The sequence below is a fragment of the Symphodus melops genome, assembly GCF_947650265.1.
Source record: "Symphodus melops genome assembly, chromosome: 5".
NCBI classification, from domain to species: Eukaryota; Metazoa; Chordata; class Actinopteri; order Labriformes; family Labridae; genus Symphodus; species Symphodus melops.
The window spans coordinates 19,521,704-19,540,773 of NC_136695.1; the positions used below are offsets into that span (position 1 = coordinate 19,521,704).

At 40.9% G+C, this 19,070-nt stretch overlaps 1 protein-coding gene across 2 annotated transcripts; it reads left to right on the top strand.

The window, feature by feature from the left end:
* Window positions 1-541: 541 nt before the first annotated feature.
* Window positions 542-18,142, top strand: epb41l4b (erythrocyte membrane protein band 4.1 like 4B). Of its 2 annotated transcripts, XM_079343582.1 has the most exons (23): window positions 543-1,522; window positions 4,320-4,424; window positions 4,507-4,549; window positions 5,065-5,143; window positions 5,408-5,452; window positions 7,002-7,054; window positions 7,761-7,881; window positions 8,558-8,645; window positions 8,724-8,812; window positions 9,435-9,504; window positions 9,598-9,767; window positions 10,397-10,506; window positions 11,116-11,149; window positions 11,482-11,515; window positions 11,671-11,774; window positions 13,992-14,140; window positions 14,839-14,960; window positions 15,060-15,173; window positions 15,257-15,312; window positions 15,406-15,558; window positions 15,705-15,825; window positions 15,971-16,104; window positions 17,073-18,142. In XM_079343582.1, the coding sequence occupies exons 1-23, from the start codon at window positions 1,241-1,243 to the stop codon at window positions 17,134-17,136; spliced, it is 2,340 nt and encodes a 779-aa protein (XP_079199708.1). In that variant the 5' UTR covers window positions 543-1,240; the 3' UTR covers window positions 17,137-18,142. The 2 variants fall into 2 exon arrangements, with proteins under 2 accessions (XP_079199707.1, XP_079199708.1); XM_079343581.1 differs by having other exon boundaries at window positions 542-1,522; window positions 9,435-9,767.
* Window positions 18,143-19,070: the final 928 nt, after the last annotated feature.

Here is a 19,070-nt window from a genome sequence, read left to right on the forward strand (position 1 = left end):
AAAACTCATTTTGGCGGAACTCATTAATTCTCCTGTATGATTATTGTACAAATGGAAAATTGCTGTCTGTTGCAGAGCTATTTTCATTCAGATTGACAAAAAAATTTGAATTTCAGAATCTAGAATGGAATCAATTAGACAACTACAGAATTTTTCAAATGTCTTGATTTACTAATATAGTGTAGATGAAGCCAATGCAACAATAGCTAATATATATTTATTGGGGATAATTGTAGGCTACCCCTTATGATCTTAAAAATACAACTGAAAAGCTAGAAAAATAAATATCAGTGACAAATCCTTATTCACTTTTTAAATGAGTCATAAAGGGATGTTAGTGGAAGTTAGAGTTTGCCTTCATGACACCCTTTAACAGTCAATCATAACTTTATGACAGACTCAGTGTCCAGTTAAGACAATACAATTACAAAAAAAAGACTACAATACATCAAATATAAAAAAACTGTACGCACGAGAAAATGCAAGGAGCCTTGTGGCGCCTTGGACAACTTGGGAACCACTAATCTGCTATTCCCACGCATGACGGACCCGTGACAGACAGGTGGCGCTGGTTGTCAGTCTCTGGTGGGTCGGTTTTTCAATGAGGACCAGAAGTTTGTTCTGCGCTGTTTACGCAGGCGCAGTTCACTCTGTTTGCCCAGTTTCGTTGGTTGAGTTTTACCTGAGAGGTAGTCTAGTTTCGGTTTGCCGGTGTGAGAAAAAAAAACAACCACCACCGAGGTCCGGTCCTGTCCAAAGGTGTCAAGAACTCTCCTCTCTCCCTGGACCTGTGTCATTCTGGAGCTTCTGCTGCGAAGCTTTGGACGGGATTTCTCCGGGATTTTAGAGTCTGTGCGCAACAGCGAGCAAAGCAGGCGGCAGGTGCATGGGAGAGGACAGGACAGGGGGAGGAGGAGGGCTGCTTGTATTTCCGTAACAGTCCTGTCGTGCACACCCGGAGGAATGATTTGAAATCAACTGGTTGGCTTCACGGTGGTCGATTTGCGTTAGTTTCATTAGTATGCGGCCGGAGTGACCCCTCTGTTGCCGACACCCAGCCTGAGGAGCGATCGGAGCCCTGAAGTGTGCTCCGAGCCAGCTGAGAGACTCCTCGCCCCGTGGAGAACGAGGGGGAGGAGGCGGCCGCAGCAGCAGGATCAGGACCCCGGCTTCACAGGCTGTTGTAAGGAGCCCTGTTCACGAACACAGCGCGGACCTCCTCGCCTTGTGGATCAGGAAGATGATGGGCTTTCTGCGCCGGACGTTCAGCCGCCGTTCCCGGAGCCGCTTTCAGACTACGCTTTCGGACGAACGGGACGGTAAAGGGACAGGAGAAGGAGGGGGAGCAGGAGGGGTGACCGGGAACCCCCTGCTCCTGGCCCATCAGCAGCAGGTCATCCACGCGCCCGCCGTGGTGACAGGGGGGGCGTCGGTCCACATCCCGGCGGGCGGGACCGCAAGGACCACCATCTCCTGCCGCGTGCTGCTGCTGGACGGCTCGGATGTCAATGTGGATTTGCCTGTGAGTGCGCTGAAGCCTGTCCGGTGTGTTTACACTGAGCGGCAGTGTGTAAACAGAGCAGGACTAGGTGGTGAGCTAGGTCAGTGTGTGTCCAAGTGTGGCCCTGAGATATCACAGGGGTTTCTCGTGGTCCCATGCAAGGAAATGAGAAAGGATTACAGCTGCTGGAATTCAATTTACAATACTTCAGTCTGGAGTCAACCTTTTCCCCCATTTATTCTACTTATACAAACTGACTTCTGACAGCTACATTTAAGGATTGTAAAAGTTCATTAAGAACATTTTGCAACCAAAATGCTTTAAAATTGTCTGCACGTCTCCCTTTTATTTTTGGAGTTGTGGTTTGCTTGCAAAGAAAATAAGAAACTTAAGGACCTCTGATTGGCTAAAAAATGATTAATGATATAGATCTCTAGAAGTACTATCTCAACTTTAATTCAGCAAAAAGTGTGTCTGAAATGCGCTTGTCAGCACAGATAAGGTTAAAAAGTTGTACCATGGTGGCCTGTATTGCATTAGTGTGTGTTGGCGAGTGGGTCTTTTCCTGTACAGTAAGAGGTGCAGCTCCAGATGGTGTTATGATCATCCAATCCATCACATTAATTCCCCATTCTGACTGCTGGGAAATCTAAGTAGACAGAGGACAGACCTGAAGCTGCACCCTCATGTTTGCTCTCCCACAGCAGCACCCTCTCACTTTTTTACTTCTCCTCTCTGTTATACTGTATCTGATCCTCTGCCAGCAGTCTCTCCTCCTCTTACTCCACTCCTAATCTTCTTTCACACCCCCTCTGTGGCCTGCTCCCCTTGCTCATCATCTAACTCTTTCACACTCTCTTCTCATCTTTCTGCTTCTACTTCTACTTCTCCTGCTCCTTTATTTTCTTCCATCCATCTCCCTCTGTCTCCCTGTATTCCCTGACTCCCAGATCAGATTTTTCCACTGTGGGGACACTGTGTCACAGACGATCGCCACGAGTGTGCGAGGGGGCAGGTGGGCTGATTAGCGAGTGTGTGGGCATTCATGCGTAAGTGGCTTCTCATAGAAAGGTTTTCATTTTGAAGGTTGTGTGTGTCACCAAAGCTGTAGCATGCATGCGTCACCTCCGGCCTGAGTGTATAGCGTGTTCTCAGGGTAGAGAGTGTGTCTCTTACCTACCTACTGGGAGATTTCAGCAATAACAAAAAGCCACCACTTCTTCTGAGGTGTTGCCGTTTTAATGATAAAATGACAAAGGGCTTGTCAAAACTGGCTGGCTTAGTCACATGTGTGTAGGAACAAGTTTGTTCATGTCAGGTCCACTGAAAGAGCTGAAACTCAACTATTAGAGCTCATTAGTCTGTCACTTGATACTGAGTGAAGCCAAAACACAATACAGGAAATGGGATCAACTCTCTGTTTGTAATACTGGCAATGATTTCAATCAGCCTGCTGCAGAATGAGTAAGAGCATTCTGTTGATTTGTTTTTTTGTTTCCCTTCTCTCTCGAGTCACTTCACTACACTGATTTCCTCATAGATTTTTATACAAATTCAGACGGCCTATCAGGATGGAAAGTACAAGGTTGTTATCATTCTGCACACCCACTGTGAGTTATATGGGTCAGACCAGGGTGAGGTCTTTACAAAGGGCAATGAGAATTATCTGCTCGAGTTTGGAACAAAGTGTTGCCGCTGCCGTTCTGCTTTAGTGCAGTGACTCAAGTTCTTGATTGTGTGTTCTTTACCTTAGGGGGGGTTGTTCTTCTCATTATGAGCAAGATGTTCACCCACAATCATTTTGCTCTTGTTTTGGACAACAAGTCTGCTTGTAATTTGTTTTCATGCCTAATTTGATGGGGCATCCAGGATCCATCTGACTGTCAATTGATTGAGAGATACATTATCAACCTCAATCCTAAAGCCTGGCAAAGTTTTTAGAGTGATACTAATCCAAAATTGATTGCGAGTCATTCACCTATACAGCAGATCTTGCGGCTGATTTCAGTGCTTTCACACATGCACAAAACTCCTGAGTATTTCTCAAACTGTTCCTGGGGTTGAGCTGCATGTGTGAGCTTCAAAGTCCAAAGCTTTCAGTTCAACTTTATCTGGACTTTTTCCTACCAGCCAAACTTCAAACGTTGGAGAGAAACTGAGTGAATACAGCATGTAATATTCTGGACAAAAGTACTGTGATTTCCCATCCTTGAAATATTGTAATAGTCACACTGTGACTTCTGAATCGTCCTGTTAACTTCATATTTTGCTGACTGAGATATTTTTGGGCTTTGACAGACCTGTGAAAGAGCAAGGATATGTGCAGCCGGCGCTCTTGAAGCTCTTGAAATTTTCAGGAGGGCATGTGTAAAAAGGCCTAAGGACTGCATGAGCGTGAATGAAAATAGATTTCACTGAAGTCACTAATATGACACTGAAGAGGTACTCAGAAGGCTGCTTTCTTAAAATGTACCAAAGAGTATTTAAAATTATTATATACTGTCAACTGGTTCTAAGGCTTACATTCATCTGCTTAGCTGTGGTGCTCTGTAACATGTGCTCCACAGAGTACTGTAAGCTTTCGACTTGGAGTGTGCTACATAATGATAATAGTTCTAAGTCACCCCAAACATTATTCTCTATATTATTCCTCATGGGAAAAAAAACATTTTCACATTGGCACATATCTTAAAAGATATATGCTAATATAAATATATCTGTGATTGGCGTTCTGTCTCGCTCCGGTTATCAAGGAAGATACATTTATTTAAACAAACAACCATCTTACGCCTTTGGTATTTTATTTGTTCTTTTGCAGAGTAAGTGTAAAGGCCAGGACCTTTTTGACCAGATCATGTATCACATAGATCTGATTGAGACGGACTACTTTGGGTTGCAGTTTATGGACACGGAACAAGTCTCAGTGAGTAAGATTGTAATTTTATCATAGTAGACCTTAATCTGACTCTTCATTTTCACCTTATTTTTTTTCCACTATCTTTCAGCATTGGCTTGATATGACCAAGCTTATAAAGAAACAGATCCGAGGTAAGATCATGCCACCTGTTTTCAAAGTGAGCCATAATTGTGTTGTGTTGTGTGTGCTGGAAAATGTGCAGCGTGCTGTATATGCATGCAGTGAGTGCATGTAGAAGCAGGTGAGTGGGGAACAGGTGCTGCATTATCCATTGTTGACATGGTGATTAGCACGTGCATTAGGAGTCCAAGCCTTGTTTGCTCACCAGCTCCTAACACGGGTCATGAATAGATGGATTAATGATGTTTTACATTGTCTGCTGCTCCTTTTTTCATGGGGTAATTGTCTAAAAGAAAGTCTGTTTAATGTAGAAGTGAATCAGGAAAGCAGCATAAAAACAGGTATAAAATATGTGGGTGGACAGAGATAGATACAGAAAAAACGAATGTAAAGTGGATAAAATAATCAATTTATGTGGGATGCGATTGATTTTGATAATATATTTCCTAATCATTTCCTGTCTTTTTAATTGACAAAACTTGTTTTCACACTTCTCCCCATCTATCTCCCCTTTTCTTTATTTTAGATGGGCCTCCATACAGACTGTTCTTTAGGGTGAAATTTTACTCTTCAGAGCCAAATAACCTGCGAGAGGAATTTACAAGGTAAAAACCTGAAACACGCACGCACACGCACACACACACACACACACAGAGCACAACACACAGTTTTCTCTGGAGACCCATGCAGAGGTCCAAGGGGGATGTTGGGCTAATTACTTTGCTGCTGTGGGCAGATTCAAATCAAGGCCGAACGGACAGAGACTTGTTAAAACAAATGATGTGTTAGGGAGGAGGGTAGGCAAGTGATACTTCAATTGATTTATCTCCATGTTTAGCTACTCACTCTTTGTTCTCTTACACCAACAGGTATCTGTTTGTGTTGCAGCTTCGACAAGATATTCTGTCTGGAAAGTAAGTTCCTGAGCAATTTGAATGCACTCTAATCTGACACATAATAAAATACAGTAAAGAATAGTTGAGCTTTTTTTTTCACAGACTATTAAGAAGAAGAAAGAGCGAGCCTTGCTCTAATTAATGTTCTCCAAATTCCTTTCAGGTCTTCCAAAAACTCACATAAAATGTTATATGCTAATCTCTGTTATGACAATATGACAATACAATTTCTGTTACTTAAAGTCAACTGTATGTCATTTTATTATACGCTTTTGTAAAAAGCCAGGATTGTTTCTAATCTTAAGGCTGAGCTAACACAACTGGTTTATAGCTAAGTGGACAGACATTAGAGGGATGTCAATCTTGTTTTCAGAAGTTAAAACTAAGAGTTTATTGATTAGGGAGAGGAGATTCAAGGCTCTTTGGAGGGGAACCTAATTAACATAGACGGATCACATACAGGTTTTAATGGAGGCCTGGAAGAAGATGCGTTACCTGAGCTGATCATGAGCCCCTTGATAAATGGAAGATATGTTAGGTATGATGGGTATGAATGTGAGTGAAAGAGAGAAAATGCTGTCAGGAAACTGAAAGGATTAAAGAAACAAACAAACAAGAGAGGAAAGGTTAACAAAGCATTACATTAGAACGTCTGACAAATAATACAGGGTGTTTTTGTCACCATACCTGCTGGACCTTACCAACAAGTTGGGCCATTCCTCACGAATATCAAAGATTTACTGGTCCCAAGAAAAAGAGAAGATGGAAAAAAAACACATTTATTTTGCATTATTGCTATTAATAAATCAGCATGGACATGTAGAGGCTCAAACATGCGTAAAAGTAAATAATAAAAAATTACAGATGGATCTTGTGAAAGTGAATGTGTAAATAGAATATAAGAATTCTTTACTTCAAAGATGCTAAAGATAGGTTTTAAGAGAAATATTAATCTTTAATTTGACCTTAACCTAACCTAACTTGAAAAGAACATCACATCCACATGCAGTTTAAAACATCCCCCCATGAGTCCTTACCCTGATCTATGAAGTCTTCTAGATCTCCCAGGTAGAGTCAAGCCAACTAGAAACACAAAGCTGTGGTATTTTCCACACAGGTCACCTACATTATAGTTTTCGGGGACTTCTGTACAGTGGAGCATGTTTTTTCACGCACATAAACACAAAGTTGTGCGCGCACACACGCACACACACACACACACACACACACACACACACACACACCCACTCAGACAGCATGTTACCCCACTCCCTCCTCCCGGCTTTATCTGGGCCACGGATCCCCAGAGTCCAGCTCTATTATAAAGCTCAAGATCAGGAACAGGAGAGGGCTGCTTATTTTAGGAAAAGGGTTGCTCCTTTCCTCCTTGACACACACACACACACACACACACACACACACACACACACACACACACACACACACACACACACACACACACACACGTGTGCTGCCACTTCAGATAAGTGGGCATTCAGATACTTTAATGTCTTTCCAACACGTTTATGAATGCAGCTCACCACCTGTGTCTCTTTTCTTTGATCAGGCTGAAATGTCCGTATGATGTCTCAGTTGAGCTGGCGGCATATTGTTTACAAAGTAAGTAGAGTTCATACATTCTTTCATGTTAACTTCATTTTGTTTTAGCGAATGCCTATGAATCATGTCTTTCACAGCACTGTGAACTGTTTTCCAAAGCATTTTGATTAAATGTTGATGTACTGAGAGGGTATTCATCAACATTCATCACTCTGTGGTGTGAATTTTACTTGAAAACTAAAACTTTTATACATCTGATCATTTATTTATTGTGAAATTTGACATGCAGTGGTAAAGCAGTTGTGAGCAGAGACTTGATTCACTTTCTTAGACTTTAGGCTTTTCTGGCCAAATGATACAAGAGAGTTTGACCTGAAATCGAACCCAAAAGATGCAGACAAAGCTAAGAAGGCAGCAGGATGGATTTAGTGTATTAAAAAGGTTGTTCGTTTGTAGTATCTAACCTCAAATCTTAGATGTCAAAATGTCGGAGGATGCACCAACACAAGGAACTGTTATTGCTTTTAAGTTAAACCAATGGAATAAATAAATAGTTTAATACGCTTTTATGTAAAGTGCTATAACATCTTCAGATAATTGCAGCCAGTGAAAACTACACTACTGCACTATAGCAAATGGTGGTGTTACAGCAAGACATGTTAGATGAAATTGTGCAATCCAAATTTCGAAGCATTACAGTTACACAGCTACAGTTATGTGTTTCTTGTTCGTATCTGTTTGTGTAAACTTCTGGTTTCATTTTCAGGTGAGCTAGGAGACTGTGACCCCTTGGAGCACTCTCCTGTGCTGGTGTCAGAGTTTCGTTTCTCTCCCAAACAAAGCCAGGCCATGGAGGCAGACATCTTCGGCAGGTGGTTGGACCTCAGGTAAGTTTGTATGTTTTGAATTCAGTGTCAGGTTTTAGCTACAACATTTCCGATTTCAGAAATTGGACGGATAAAACAAAACAAAAAAAAGTTTAAATTTTGACTCAGGAACCAAGATTAACTCAAATGATACTTCACTGTGGGCGCCCAGCAGTGATTTGACCTAGGCTGGTCGATCTCCTTAGTGGATGAAAATACTGGGGCAAAGAGCAGGGAGAGAGTCATTCTGCTGCTGACTTCCAGCGTCCCCCCAGATCAGGGCATCTAAATTTCACTCTCCCTCCCTTCCCGCCTCCTCCTACTCTGCCTCTCTGTCACTGGCCTGTATGAAGGATTAAGGGATTAATCCCTGGAGGGTCTTGATTGATTCGAAGCAGTATTTAACCCAGTCTGATTGCTCCGATCTCGGATTAGATTACATAAACATATGCTGCACTCCACTGGGCTGACTGAGCCACACAGTGATGAAGCAGTGCTACATACAGAGTCATCCTTACACACAAGAAGTCTGGGTCAGCATGTCCCTTAGAGCTAGCACCTTTTATCAGCAGAGGTCAGGAAGTGATGTTTATGATACATTTCTTTGTCACTGTGTCAGTGAGGGGGGGGGGGGGGGGGGGGAGTGATGTTGGTGCTGTGAAAACTCAAAGTGGTGTCTTGTTTTTTACATTCACAGGGGAAAAAGCCCGTCTCAAGCAGAGATCTCATTTCTTAACAAGTGCAAGTGGCTGGAGCTTTACGGAGTAGATATGCATTTTGTGAAGGTGTGTTTCATTGTTAGTAAGTGCCAATGTGTTACAGGTGTGTTGTGTGAGAACTAAAAGTGTGCGCTGTGTTTTCAGGGGAGAGATGGAGGAGAATACGCACTCGGTCTCACTCCTACTGGCATCTTAGTGTTTGAAGGCTCCAACAAAATTGGCCTTTTCTTTTGGTAAGAACTCATCTGTCATCCAAAGCTTCCTTAAGTGAGAACCTTTCAAAGAGTTAAAACAACTAGTAAAGTTGATATTTTAGTTTTGTGGCACTGAAGGATTTTAGATGAATTATGTCTAAAACTCACAACATGCATGAAACAGAGAACAATTACATTTAGAATATACAGGTATTAAAACAATATATGAAATAAAATAGAATATTAAAATATTGGAAACACCTGCTGGATTCTTAAAATGCATCATGCCATCTGGCTCCCCACCTTTCAATGTTAACAGCAGTGATTGTTAAAATGAATTAGTTTTTAAAAAATGTGTTCACCCACTCATCAATTAAGCCAGACAGGAGAGGGCTGCTGACTACTTTTGAACAATTGAAAAGGAAGAGGTCTTGCTGTATGCAATTCACCTAATATTTGTCTCGCTGCTGGCTAGCTCAGTTGGTAAAGTAAACGCCCCATGAAGTGGTCACAGGTTCAACTGCAGATCCTGACTCTACATTTGGGGTCATTCTATGCCAAAGTCGCTCTCCCCACTTTTCCCCTCGGACTGTCTTCAGCTTCTCCTGCCACCCCGCCCCATGTAAAAGATCTTTAATTTTTGTCTCTGTGTGGTTTTCAGGCCCAAAATCACTCTGCTAGACTTTAAGAAGAGTCGACTCACGTTGGCCGTGGTGGAGGATGACGATCAGGTTTGTCCTGTCCCCTCATCATTGACTGTTAAGAAGCATATGCACACATTCACACACATCAGGTGGCTAACAGGTTGTTTCCTGGCCGCGCAGGGTCGTGAGCAGGAGCACACATTTGTGTTTCAGCTGGCCAGTGCCAAGAGCTGTAAACACCTGTGGAAGTGTGCCGTGGAGAGCCACGCGTTCTTCCGGCTGCGTCAACCAACCACAGGCAAGGCCAGCCGCAGTGACTTCACGCGGCTCGGTTCACGTTTCCGATTCAGGTAGAGCACTTCAACAGACTTACACCTGCTCCTTTTACTTTATTATGTGTTAATAAGTGCTGAAATGCACTGAAGAAGGATAATAGTAGTTTGCTCACTAGGTAAGGTAGATGGGGCCAGCACTGATACTAGCTCTATGTCACATAAAACCTTTGTATCTATGGATACAGTGTATCCATGGTTACATGAATCTGTTCCTAAGGCGACTGAAATATCCCCTTTATATTGTTTGTTTTCTTCTGACAATTATTTGAAATAGTCAAAGACAGTCTTACACATGACCGGCACTTCTTGTCATTTGTCGAAGCAGCTGAACAAAAGCAGTGTGAAGTTTGTTTTACCTTCAGGTTTTGTGGATTAAAAACTACAGGTGCCGGAGTAAAAACTATAACAGCTGTAAAGTGTAATATGTTATTATATTGAAAATACACCAGTGCAACTTTCCTGGAAGAGGAATAGCTATTTTAAATATTTCTGGCTTGTTTTTTTTTTTTTTAAACTATATTAACATTTCTTTTAGTGTATTTTAGTAGCTTTAGGTGTAGGCTCATTTATTATTAAACATATTAATCTTTACCCTGAAGTAAACAATGACAGCTCTATTTGACCCTTTCACTTTTATTTCTCAGTGGTAAGACAGAATATCAGGCCACTCATGGAGGCAGACTGAGAAGAGCCAGCACGTTTGAGAGAAGGCCGAGCAAAAGATATCCCTCCCGCACACACTCGCTGGGCAAAGGTGAGTCTTATCAGTACGCTTTTAACAGCACCTGTTTTTTTCTTTATGTATCTGGGTGTGTTACATCATGAAGGTCACTGACTGTTTTCATGCATTCTAATTAAAAACACTTACATGATGGCTGCTAATTTTAAATAAAAAACTGCAGCCGATAGTTTTTATCTAGAAATATCTGAAATTAAGGGGTGGTTCAACAGGTTCAGAAAACGTATAAAAGCTCCTTTTTCTTTAAAAATAAAGTGCCCGGTTTTTTCACTTAAGTGTCACCCTTCTACTTTGTCAGAAGCACCTGCAGCACTCTTCACTCCTCCACACTTGCCACCCTCTGTGATCCACAGCAGCATCACAGGCCTCTTTCTCTCTATTATACATGAATGATCAAGTGCAGACTGTAGACTGTATTTACTTCAGGGCTGGCAGTGCTGACGTCCGCACACCTTCTATTTGTCTGATGGTTTTTCTTAGAGCCCTGCATTAAAGAAATGAATGAAGATTCAAGGGTTGGTGAAAAATGAGAATCTAGAGACTGGATTAAAAAAAAAAGCAGATAAAGATGAACATTTCCTATGTTCTGCATGTCTATAACTAATATTGTGTTTTTTCTGTTAGCTGCCCTTTCACCTGCAAAGCCATCACATATCAGGTAAAAACAAAAACACACAAAACACCCACAGCTATATTTATGTTGTAGTACATACATGAACATTTTTTGACACTTATTCCTTCTCCTCTTACCTCTACCTTAAGTTAAAAAAAACTGTTCCATTTTTTGTTTGTTAGATAAAACAAAGTTGGACACTGTAAGATGCTTTGAAACAGTTAGTCTTCAACTCAAAGATGAGAATAAAGAATAGCTTAGATATTCTGACATCTAAGACTAAAATGGGCCTTGGACAAAAGCACGCTCAAAGTAAATAAATGCTGACAGTTACTGTTTTTGTTCTGCTATTTATGATCATTGTCATTCTTTTCCAGCTCTCACGCCAGCCCTGATCCCAGCCTACATCCCGTAAGTGACTTCAGATAACCCAAATATACACAAACACACACACACACACACACACACACACACACACGCATGCTGCAGCTGCTGATCTGGCTCCGGCTTTGTGACAACATTTTATTTAAGCTTCTCTTCAATCCGTCTTCTCTCCTCCCCTCCAGTACCAACACAACATCCCTATTGGTCACGAGGCGTGGCACCCGTCCCACCCTGCTCTTACACCTCCAGTGTACCTGAAGCCCTCTGGACACACACCGCCACACAGGTAAGAAGACAAAAGGGCAAGTTTCACTCATCTGCGTTTTTCCTCAACAACATTATCATTTCACCATTTGTCACATCACTCATACACCTCACGTGTCTGTGTCTTTTCTACTGCTGTGTGTGTGTGTGTGTGTGTGTGTGTGTGTGTGTGTGTGTGTGTGTGTGTGTGTGTGTGTGTGTGTGTGTGTGTGTGTGTGTGTGTGTGTGTGTGTGTGTGTGTGTGTGTGTGTGTGTGTGTGTGTGTGTGTGTGTGTGTGTGTGTGTGTGTGTGTGTGTGTGTGTGTGTGTGTGTGTGTGTGTGTGTGTGTGTGTGTGTGTGTGTGTGTTTGATCCTCATCTCGCTGTCATATTCAGGCCTTCTGTTGAGGCAGCAGGTCCCATGTCCAGTCATCCTCCCACCTCTGAGCGAACCAGTGGCACCTTCCCAGGATCCATCAGTGTGGTTTACAGGGATAAGGTCATGACTGCATTCTGACCTCTGTTTGAGCTGGGAAGCTGTTTTCAAACCCAGACTCTTAACTCTGAGACTTAAATCAAACTGGTTTCCCAAGGAAGGAAGCTCTGCTGATGGGCCTAAAGGAAGAAAAATCATCCTCATCATCCTCATAACCCCCTGTCATCATCTATGCCTGTTAAGTGTTTCAGTGTACACCTTCATCAGACATACTCCCTTCATGTGGGACCCAGAGAGAGTTAAAGGCGGGGACACTAAGAATGATACGTAGGCAAAGATACTGCATCAAATTAACGGGACGGATGCAAAATGATGTTCGGAAACAACCTGTAGCGAGTGATGGAAATTGAGCCCCTTCTCTGGGTCATAGCTCAGCTAAATCTGAGCAAACAGATATAATAACAATCAACGTAATATTCAGATTGATGACATTATTTATTTGACATTTGAATCAAGGCCATAAATCTGCTTGGAAAACATAGACAAAAAATTGCACTGTATAACCACAGATCCTCTCATAGAATCGTTGTATTTTTAGATACAATACATTACTTTGTCATTAAAGCTATCTGGAAATATGTCTGTACATCAATGGGTAACTTACAAAGTGGACCTACTTATACCTTTTTTAGCATTAAGTTAATTCCAAATTACTCACACCTAAATGAATTTAGGCTAAATAATGGATCTCAAATTGTAGTCCACAACTAGCTCACTAATACAATAGCATCATTATACTTCCCCAAAGCCCCCCAATTTAAGGATTGGTTCCAAAAGATGGAGCATGATTATCCTGGATTATCTCGCAAATCTAGTTGGTCAAATGCTAACATTGCTTCTGAAAAACCCACTAAAATATTTTTGTGTGATGCATCAGTTTGGGTTTTTACTGCCTTTTTTATTCCTTCCCATATAGACATCCAGTATCAGACTGATATACAATTAGTCTACAGAAAACAACATAACACATGTGAAACTTTATCTTGGTTTGGCTGAACATTCCATGTAGGTGTGATTTATTTTTCAGTGCCTGGATATGTAGACTTCTCAGAAAGTTTGTCACAGCTAATTTATCCAAATCCCTTCAATTTAGGTGAAATTGAGTGATGCAAGTATCAATGAGGTCTTCCTCCGCAGGTGAAAGGGATGTTCTGTATGCTGGTTTTGGGATTAAGCTGCTTTAAAATGTATAGCATGTAGTTCAGTGTGAAACAGAAGCATGAACTAGAGTCCTGCAAAAATGGTGTTGTGCTTTAAAAAGTAAAAATTTTGAGTGAATTTATAGCAGGTTATAATTTCAGAATAAACTGTTTACAAACAATTGGACCAATGTTTTTATGTTAATTTGTCTGTGTGTGTGTGTGTGTGTGTGTGTGTGTGTGTGTGTGTGTGTGTGTGTGTGTGTGTGTGTGTGTAGGTGTGTAGTTGTGTGTCTTTGACTTTGTAACCTTTACATAGATCAAAATTTGCCTCGGGATGTTGCCATTTTAATTTGTGAATAAACAGAATATTTTTCATTGCAAAAATAATGGTCTGGCATTTGTTTTATAACTTCAACCCAATTTCTTTATAGCGATGCACTCTCTTTTTCATTTGTAGTGAATTTTCAAAGAATATGCTTTTTTTCTTAAATCAAGAAGTCAGAGTGGTTAGAAGCTAGCCAAAGAGGATTTAGTTGGAACATAATGGCCTAATCACATGGGAGAGTCAGTTTAAGTTGCAGCTTTTTGGAAGGGTATTTGTTTGATCACATGCCATCTTCAGTTTCCCTTTGAACAGTCCTGCTTCAGACCATCAGTTCAGTGTCGAGGAGAATGAGACTTCATATTCCGGCAAGATCCACCACCATCACCGCCGCCACACACACACCCAGGACACGCTGTGCCACACGCACACGCACACGCACAAGAACAGTGAGTACTCTCAGTGTCTATCAGCAGATCTGTGTTATGACTCTATTGTACAGTGAGGCACTGGACGTGTGTAGCTGTATGCTGGTTAACAATCACATAAAAACTATTATTTCCCACTTAAAAGAAATATTTTTCATTAAGTCAAGGTCCCGATTTAATTCTTACAGAAGTTTTTTTGAGCCAACATAAGTATTATGTCTGTCTTAACTACTTTGTTTTGTTAAAATTTACTTTATTGATCCCCAAAGGGAAATTAGGTTTTTACACTCTGTGAATCATGCAACATAGGCCCACACAGGCTGAAATATACAGTAAACGTGCACAAACAGGATCCTATGGAAATGCACTAATGGAGAGGTGTCAGGGCGAGGGACCGGCTCAAGGAAGCTCAAGGAAGCTCTTGCCCAGGAAGTGGTCTAGCATCTCTCCAGCTGTCTCTCCACCAGACTGATATCTGCGCCGGGACTCAAACCGACAACCCTCCAGTTCCCAACCCAAGTCCCTACGGACTGCCATCCCTGAGCCCCTTAAGTTTGGGACTGTCAAAGTTGCTAATGTAGATGTTACCTATTAATTTAATACATTGAGACTGTTGAAAAATGTAGATACTAATTTAGCTTTTTCTCTCATAAAACCTTTTTCAACAACATTTCCTCAATATCTTTTTCTTTTTTTCTTATAAAATGTTTGTGTATCAGAGCGCCGAGCCCCTCCCTGCCCTGCAGATGAGTTGGACATCTCTCAGTCTGTGCTCAAAGCTCTGGAATCAGACAGTGACTCTGCCCCGTGGCCATCACTGCACATCAACATGGACAACAAGGTCAACCACTTTTCCCACATGCTTGTTTTTTCCATTTTGCTCACAATAAGACCTTGCCCCAGTTTCCTAACCTTCTTTCCTGTTCTGTTCTGCTGCCAGGGAGAAGAGAAGCAGCTGTCAGAAAAATCTCTGCACCCCCCTGCATCTCCGGCGATACACCCTGACCATCTTAAGTGCAACATCCTTAAGGCCCAGATGGAGGCAGCTTTCAGGGTGAGTAACAAACTTTCATACAACTCTAATCCTTCTGCAGAGTAGCTAAAAGCCGTCCTTTTCTCCTGATGTACATAATGTAGAAAGAAGCACCAATGACACCTAGAGGCAAGAACTCAAACCAGACCCTGAACGACAGGCCAGTTTTCTCACCCTATGTTCACTTTTTTTACTCGGTGCTCTTTTCATGCTTATTTTATTAAAACTAAATCCTCTTTTTAAACTTACACAGATATCAGAGCTTGTCCCAAGAATCGGCTACATCCAGTTTGACCGCAGACAGAACGCCACAATGCCATGACCGAAAACTCACCTCAGAGACACAACAGTCAAAATCCAACACAAGCACCGCCCGCAGAAAAAGACTGGTCAGACAGTTCAGCTTGTAAGTACACACTACCGATGATGACTGAAATTGCACTTTGGACACGTCTTTCGTGCAAAAGAAATGCTATCTACATTCTGACATTTTTCTCGCAACAGTCTGCAGATCATGTAAGACTCATTTTCTCTAAATGTGTTGCTCATCAGCAACCATGAAGATGAGGATAATCTACCAGAAGCACTTGCAGCCATCTCTTCCCAGAGTACAGTGAAGACAGGATCTACAAACTCATTGGACAAACAGATACAGCCATCAATATACCCACAGGTAACACACACACATTATTTCATGCCTACACACTTCAAAAATGTTTTTTTATGCACAACGCTTAACTTACTTTGCATCAGATTAGTCTTTAAGCATCACCTGTAACTACACAAAAAGGATGTGTGTACATTGATGTGTATTCCAGGCGGATAATATGCCGGCCCTGGAGCTGAGTGGTCCATGCAGTCCCTCTCCTTTGCCCTCTCCCCACTTCTCTCCTTCATACTATCATAGCTCCATCCCTCATCTGGTCCCTTACCTTGCTGAACAAAATGACAGGTAAACACTCCATGTTCATCAGAGTCGCACAGTTACTCTTTAGTTTGCCTTTATCAAAAGTTTTTTAAAATAAGCAAGCATCTTTGGGTTATCCTCGTAGCCTGATGGTTCAGATGCATACCAGATATCTATGGCGTCAACCTTGCTGTTAATGATGTTCTAATTATCTGTGATTCTCATTAATTATATAAAGTAAAACATTTGCTCTTATAATACCCTACCCACCTGATGATTTCTTTAAGTCTTCCTTTTTTGACAGAGTAAGGGAACAGAATTTAATGTCGGAGAGGCTGAAGCAATCACAAATTTGACATGTGAGCTTGGAAAAATACTAAAATAATTATTTGTTCATGTAAGCCTATTAAATGCATATAGCATAGGCCTACTGATTATCCGTTTTGACCAGTGTCATTCCTGTAGAAGAATAATAAACAAAGAAAAACATTAAATACATTAAAACAAATGGAAATGCATCTTTAATTGTAGCTCATTGTTTTTGTCATTTTTCTTCTGCTGAGATTCTTATTTTAGATAACTTAAGTATCTCAAATGGATAGTGCAGGCCTACGCTATGCTGTAAAGCTAACACCCAAATACAAAGAAATTTTTGAATAAAAATATGAATTTTGAGATGAAATTAAATGTTAATTGGTTAGAACTACAGATGATGTGATGCAACTATAACAAAAAAAAAACAAAAAAAAACAAAAGGGAACTTTCTAGCGCTCTGGCTAGTTTTGGGGACCCAGTTATTTGCCTTCTCTTTCCTGTCTCTAGCAAATCCAGTTTGATGCTCCAAAACACGAAGAAATGGTACTTGTGAAACCACACACAGTATATTAGACCATAGCCAAATCAAACCATAATATTGAAAACCAACACAAGGTATTCTTGCTAAGCTAACGTGCCTAGCTAAGCAAAAGAGCAATAGACCTGTGTTTACTGTGTTTATCTTTCTGTGTTTACAGTGGAGAGGAGATGAGATTGGACAGAGAGAAGATACTAAGAGCCCTCCTGATGACAGAGCTCTGAGCCCTTGATTGTTGACCTCTGTGACATCTTTGCCGGGAACAGCCTGATCTGGTGATAAATAAGGAAACGGAAGACTAAGAGTTGTTGCCTCTAATCAACATTTGTATATTTACATAGAACACTTTGCAGCTATAAATATATATTTGCATAAAGGCAATTGTTATATTTGCTCAATTGCTATTTCAAGACGTCTTTATATTTAAACTGAAACTGGTAACACTTTAATTGAGATGAAACAGATGGACTTATGGTTAACTGACTGACTCACACACTTTACAGATAAGCTACACATGTGACTGGTGCTGCCTGCATGATAAATATGTTACATGATAAAATATTCATCTGATTTACTTTGAGGTTATATTACCATTTAAGTTAATCAACAGTGTGTCTAAGCTAAAGTGTGTTCAGACAGTGACTGTTGAAGCAATGATCTCTACAATGAAAAAAACAGGCTGAAGTAGAAGTATTTTAACTTTCAAGACAATTTGTTCAAAATGTAAGTAGACATTGTAATTAATACAATGACAAAATATCCTCATGTCATAGATCCATTTTGAAAAGCCATAACTTTTTCAGCAATTGAGGTTTACGAAACTTAATGAAGAGAGAAAATTGAAAGTGAACTCTGCATAACTCCAATATGTAAGGTCCATGGTAGCTACAGTCTCAATCTAACCACTAGAAGGAGACAAATCTGAGGCCACAGCTCCTGTTGCAGGTGAACATATTGATCCCGTTGACACGCCATGGATCAATTTAGCTAATTTTATGCACACAGTTTTTTTTCTTCATAAGCCTAATGCACAACCAATTTCAGAAGTCATGTTTTATGGAACTTTAGATTTCTTTTTCTTTTTCATAGCCCTGCTTCTTTAACAGCTTAATTTCAGCCCTTGTTTTAGCACAAACACATCTGATGCAGCATGTGTTATGCTGCTGTTCTGTATGTGTTGACTGTGTTGTTCTTGCCCCTGATTGGGTCATAATAAAAGCCTCATCATCTGTTTGACAACTGCCGCAGCATCTTTGGTGTCTGCAATGACACTGGAATGTGGATTAGCCTCGCCCTGCGTGCCTGAGTGGTAAGTGTGTGTGTAAGCCTCACCCACCCTGTGAGAAAATGTAGGTATAAAAGATATTACTGAGTTATCTGCCTCTACACACCTCTCAGGTAGGCTACAGTGTAGTGAGTCAGCCGGTAATTCCCCCTTTGTTGTGTCTTTTAACGAACATCTTTACATGAGATAATTCATCTTTACATTAAGGTGCAGAAAGATGCTTCAAAATGAAGGCTACTTATCTTAAACAAGACTTTTAAAGCATCACCCACTATTTCTAGAACTACAGAAAATATGGAAAGGGACTGGCTGGAAAAGGGGCTTAATCATTTAGTTCACCTTCCACAAGCAGAACAGATATCTGCCCTGGATCCTGCAGCATCTGCCTTGTAATTTTTCAACTGGTCACAAATGTTAATCTTAAAATCTCAGTGGAAGCAAAAGCAGGTCTAATCTCCTAAATCCTTACATAAATTTCAGAGTGGAATAACAATTCACATTTTTCGGTGTACATTATTTGTTATTGCTTTAAATCTTGCAAGAAACCTGAAAGGGTGCCATGAGGTAGAAGTAAAAAACAAACAATACATAAGGCAAACTTGACAAAAATATATAATTTTACCGACCCAACTTCTCCCCTTTTTTAAGTTTCAGACCAGCACAAATAACTGGTTTGTAAAAGAGGAAATATTCTCTTATTTACTCCCCAGACCTGTTCTAGCCTACTCTCTGAAACTTGAGAGGGAACTGTATTCTAAAAAACTCATTAGTCTATTTTAAATAGGCCAATAAGGTTTCAGTTCTGCGGGACAAGAGAAAATATCTTCTCTTAAAACTAAGTGGAGTCACATTGTATTTAACCAAATAAAAAGA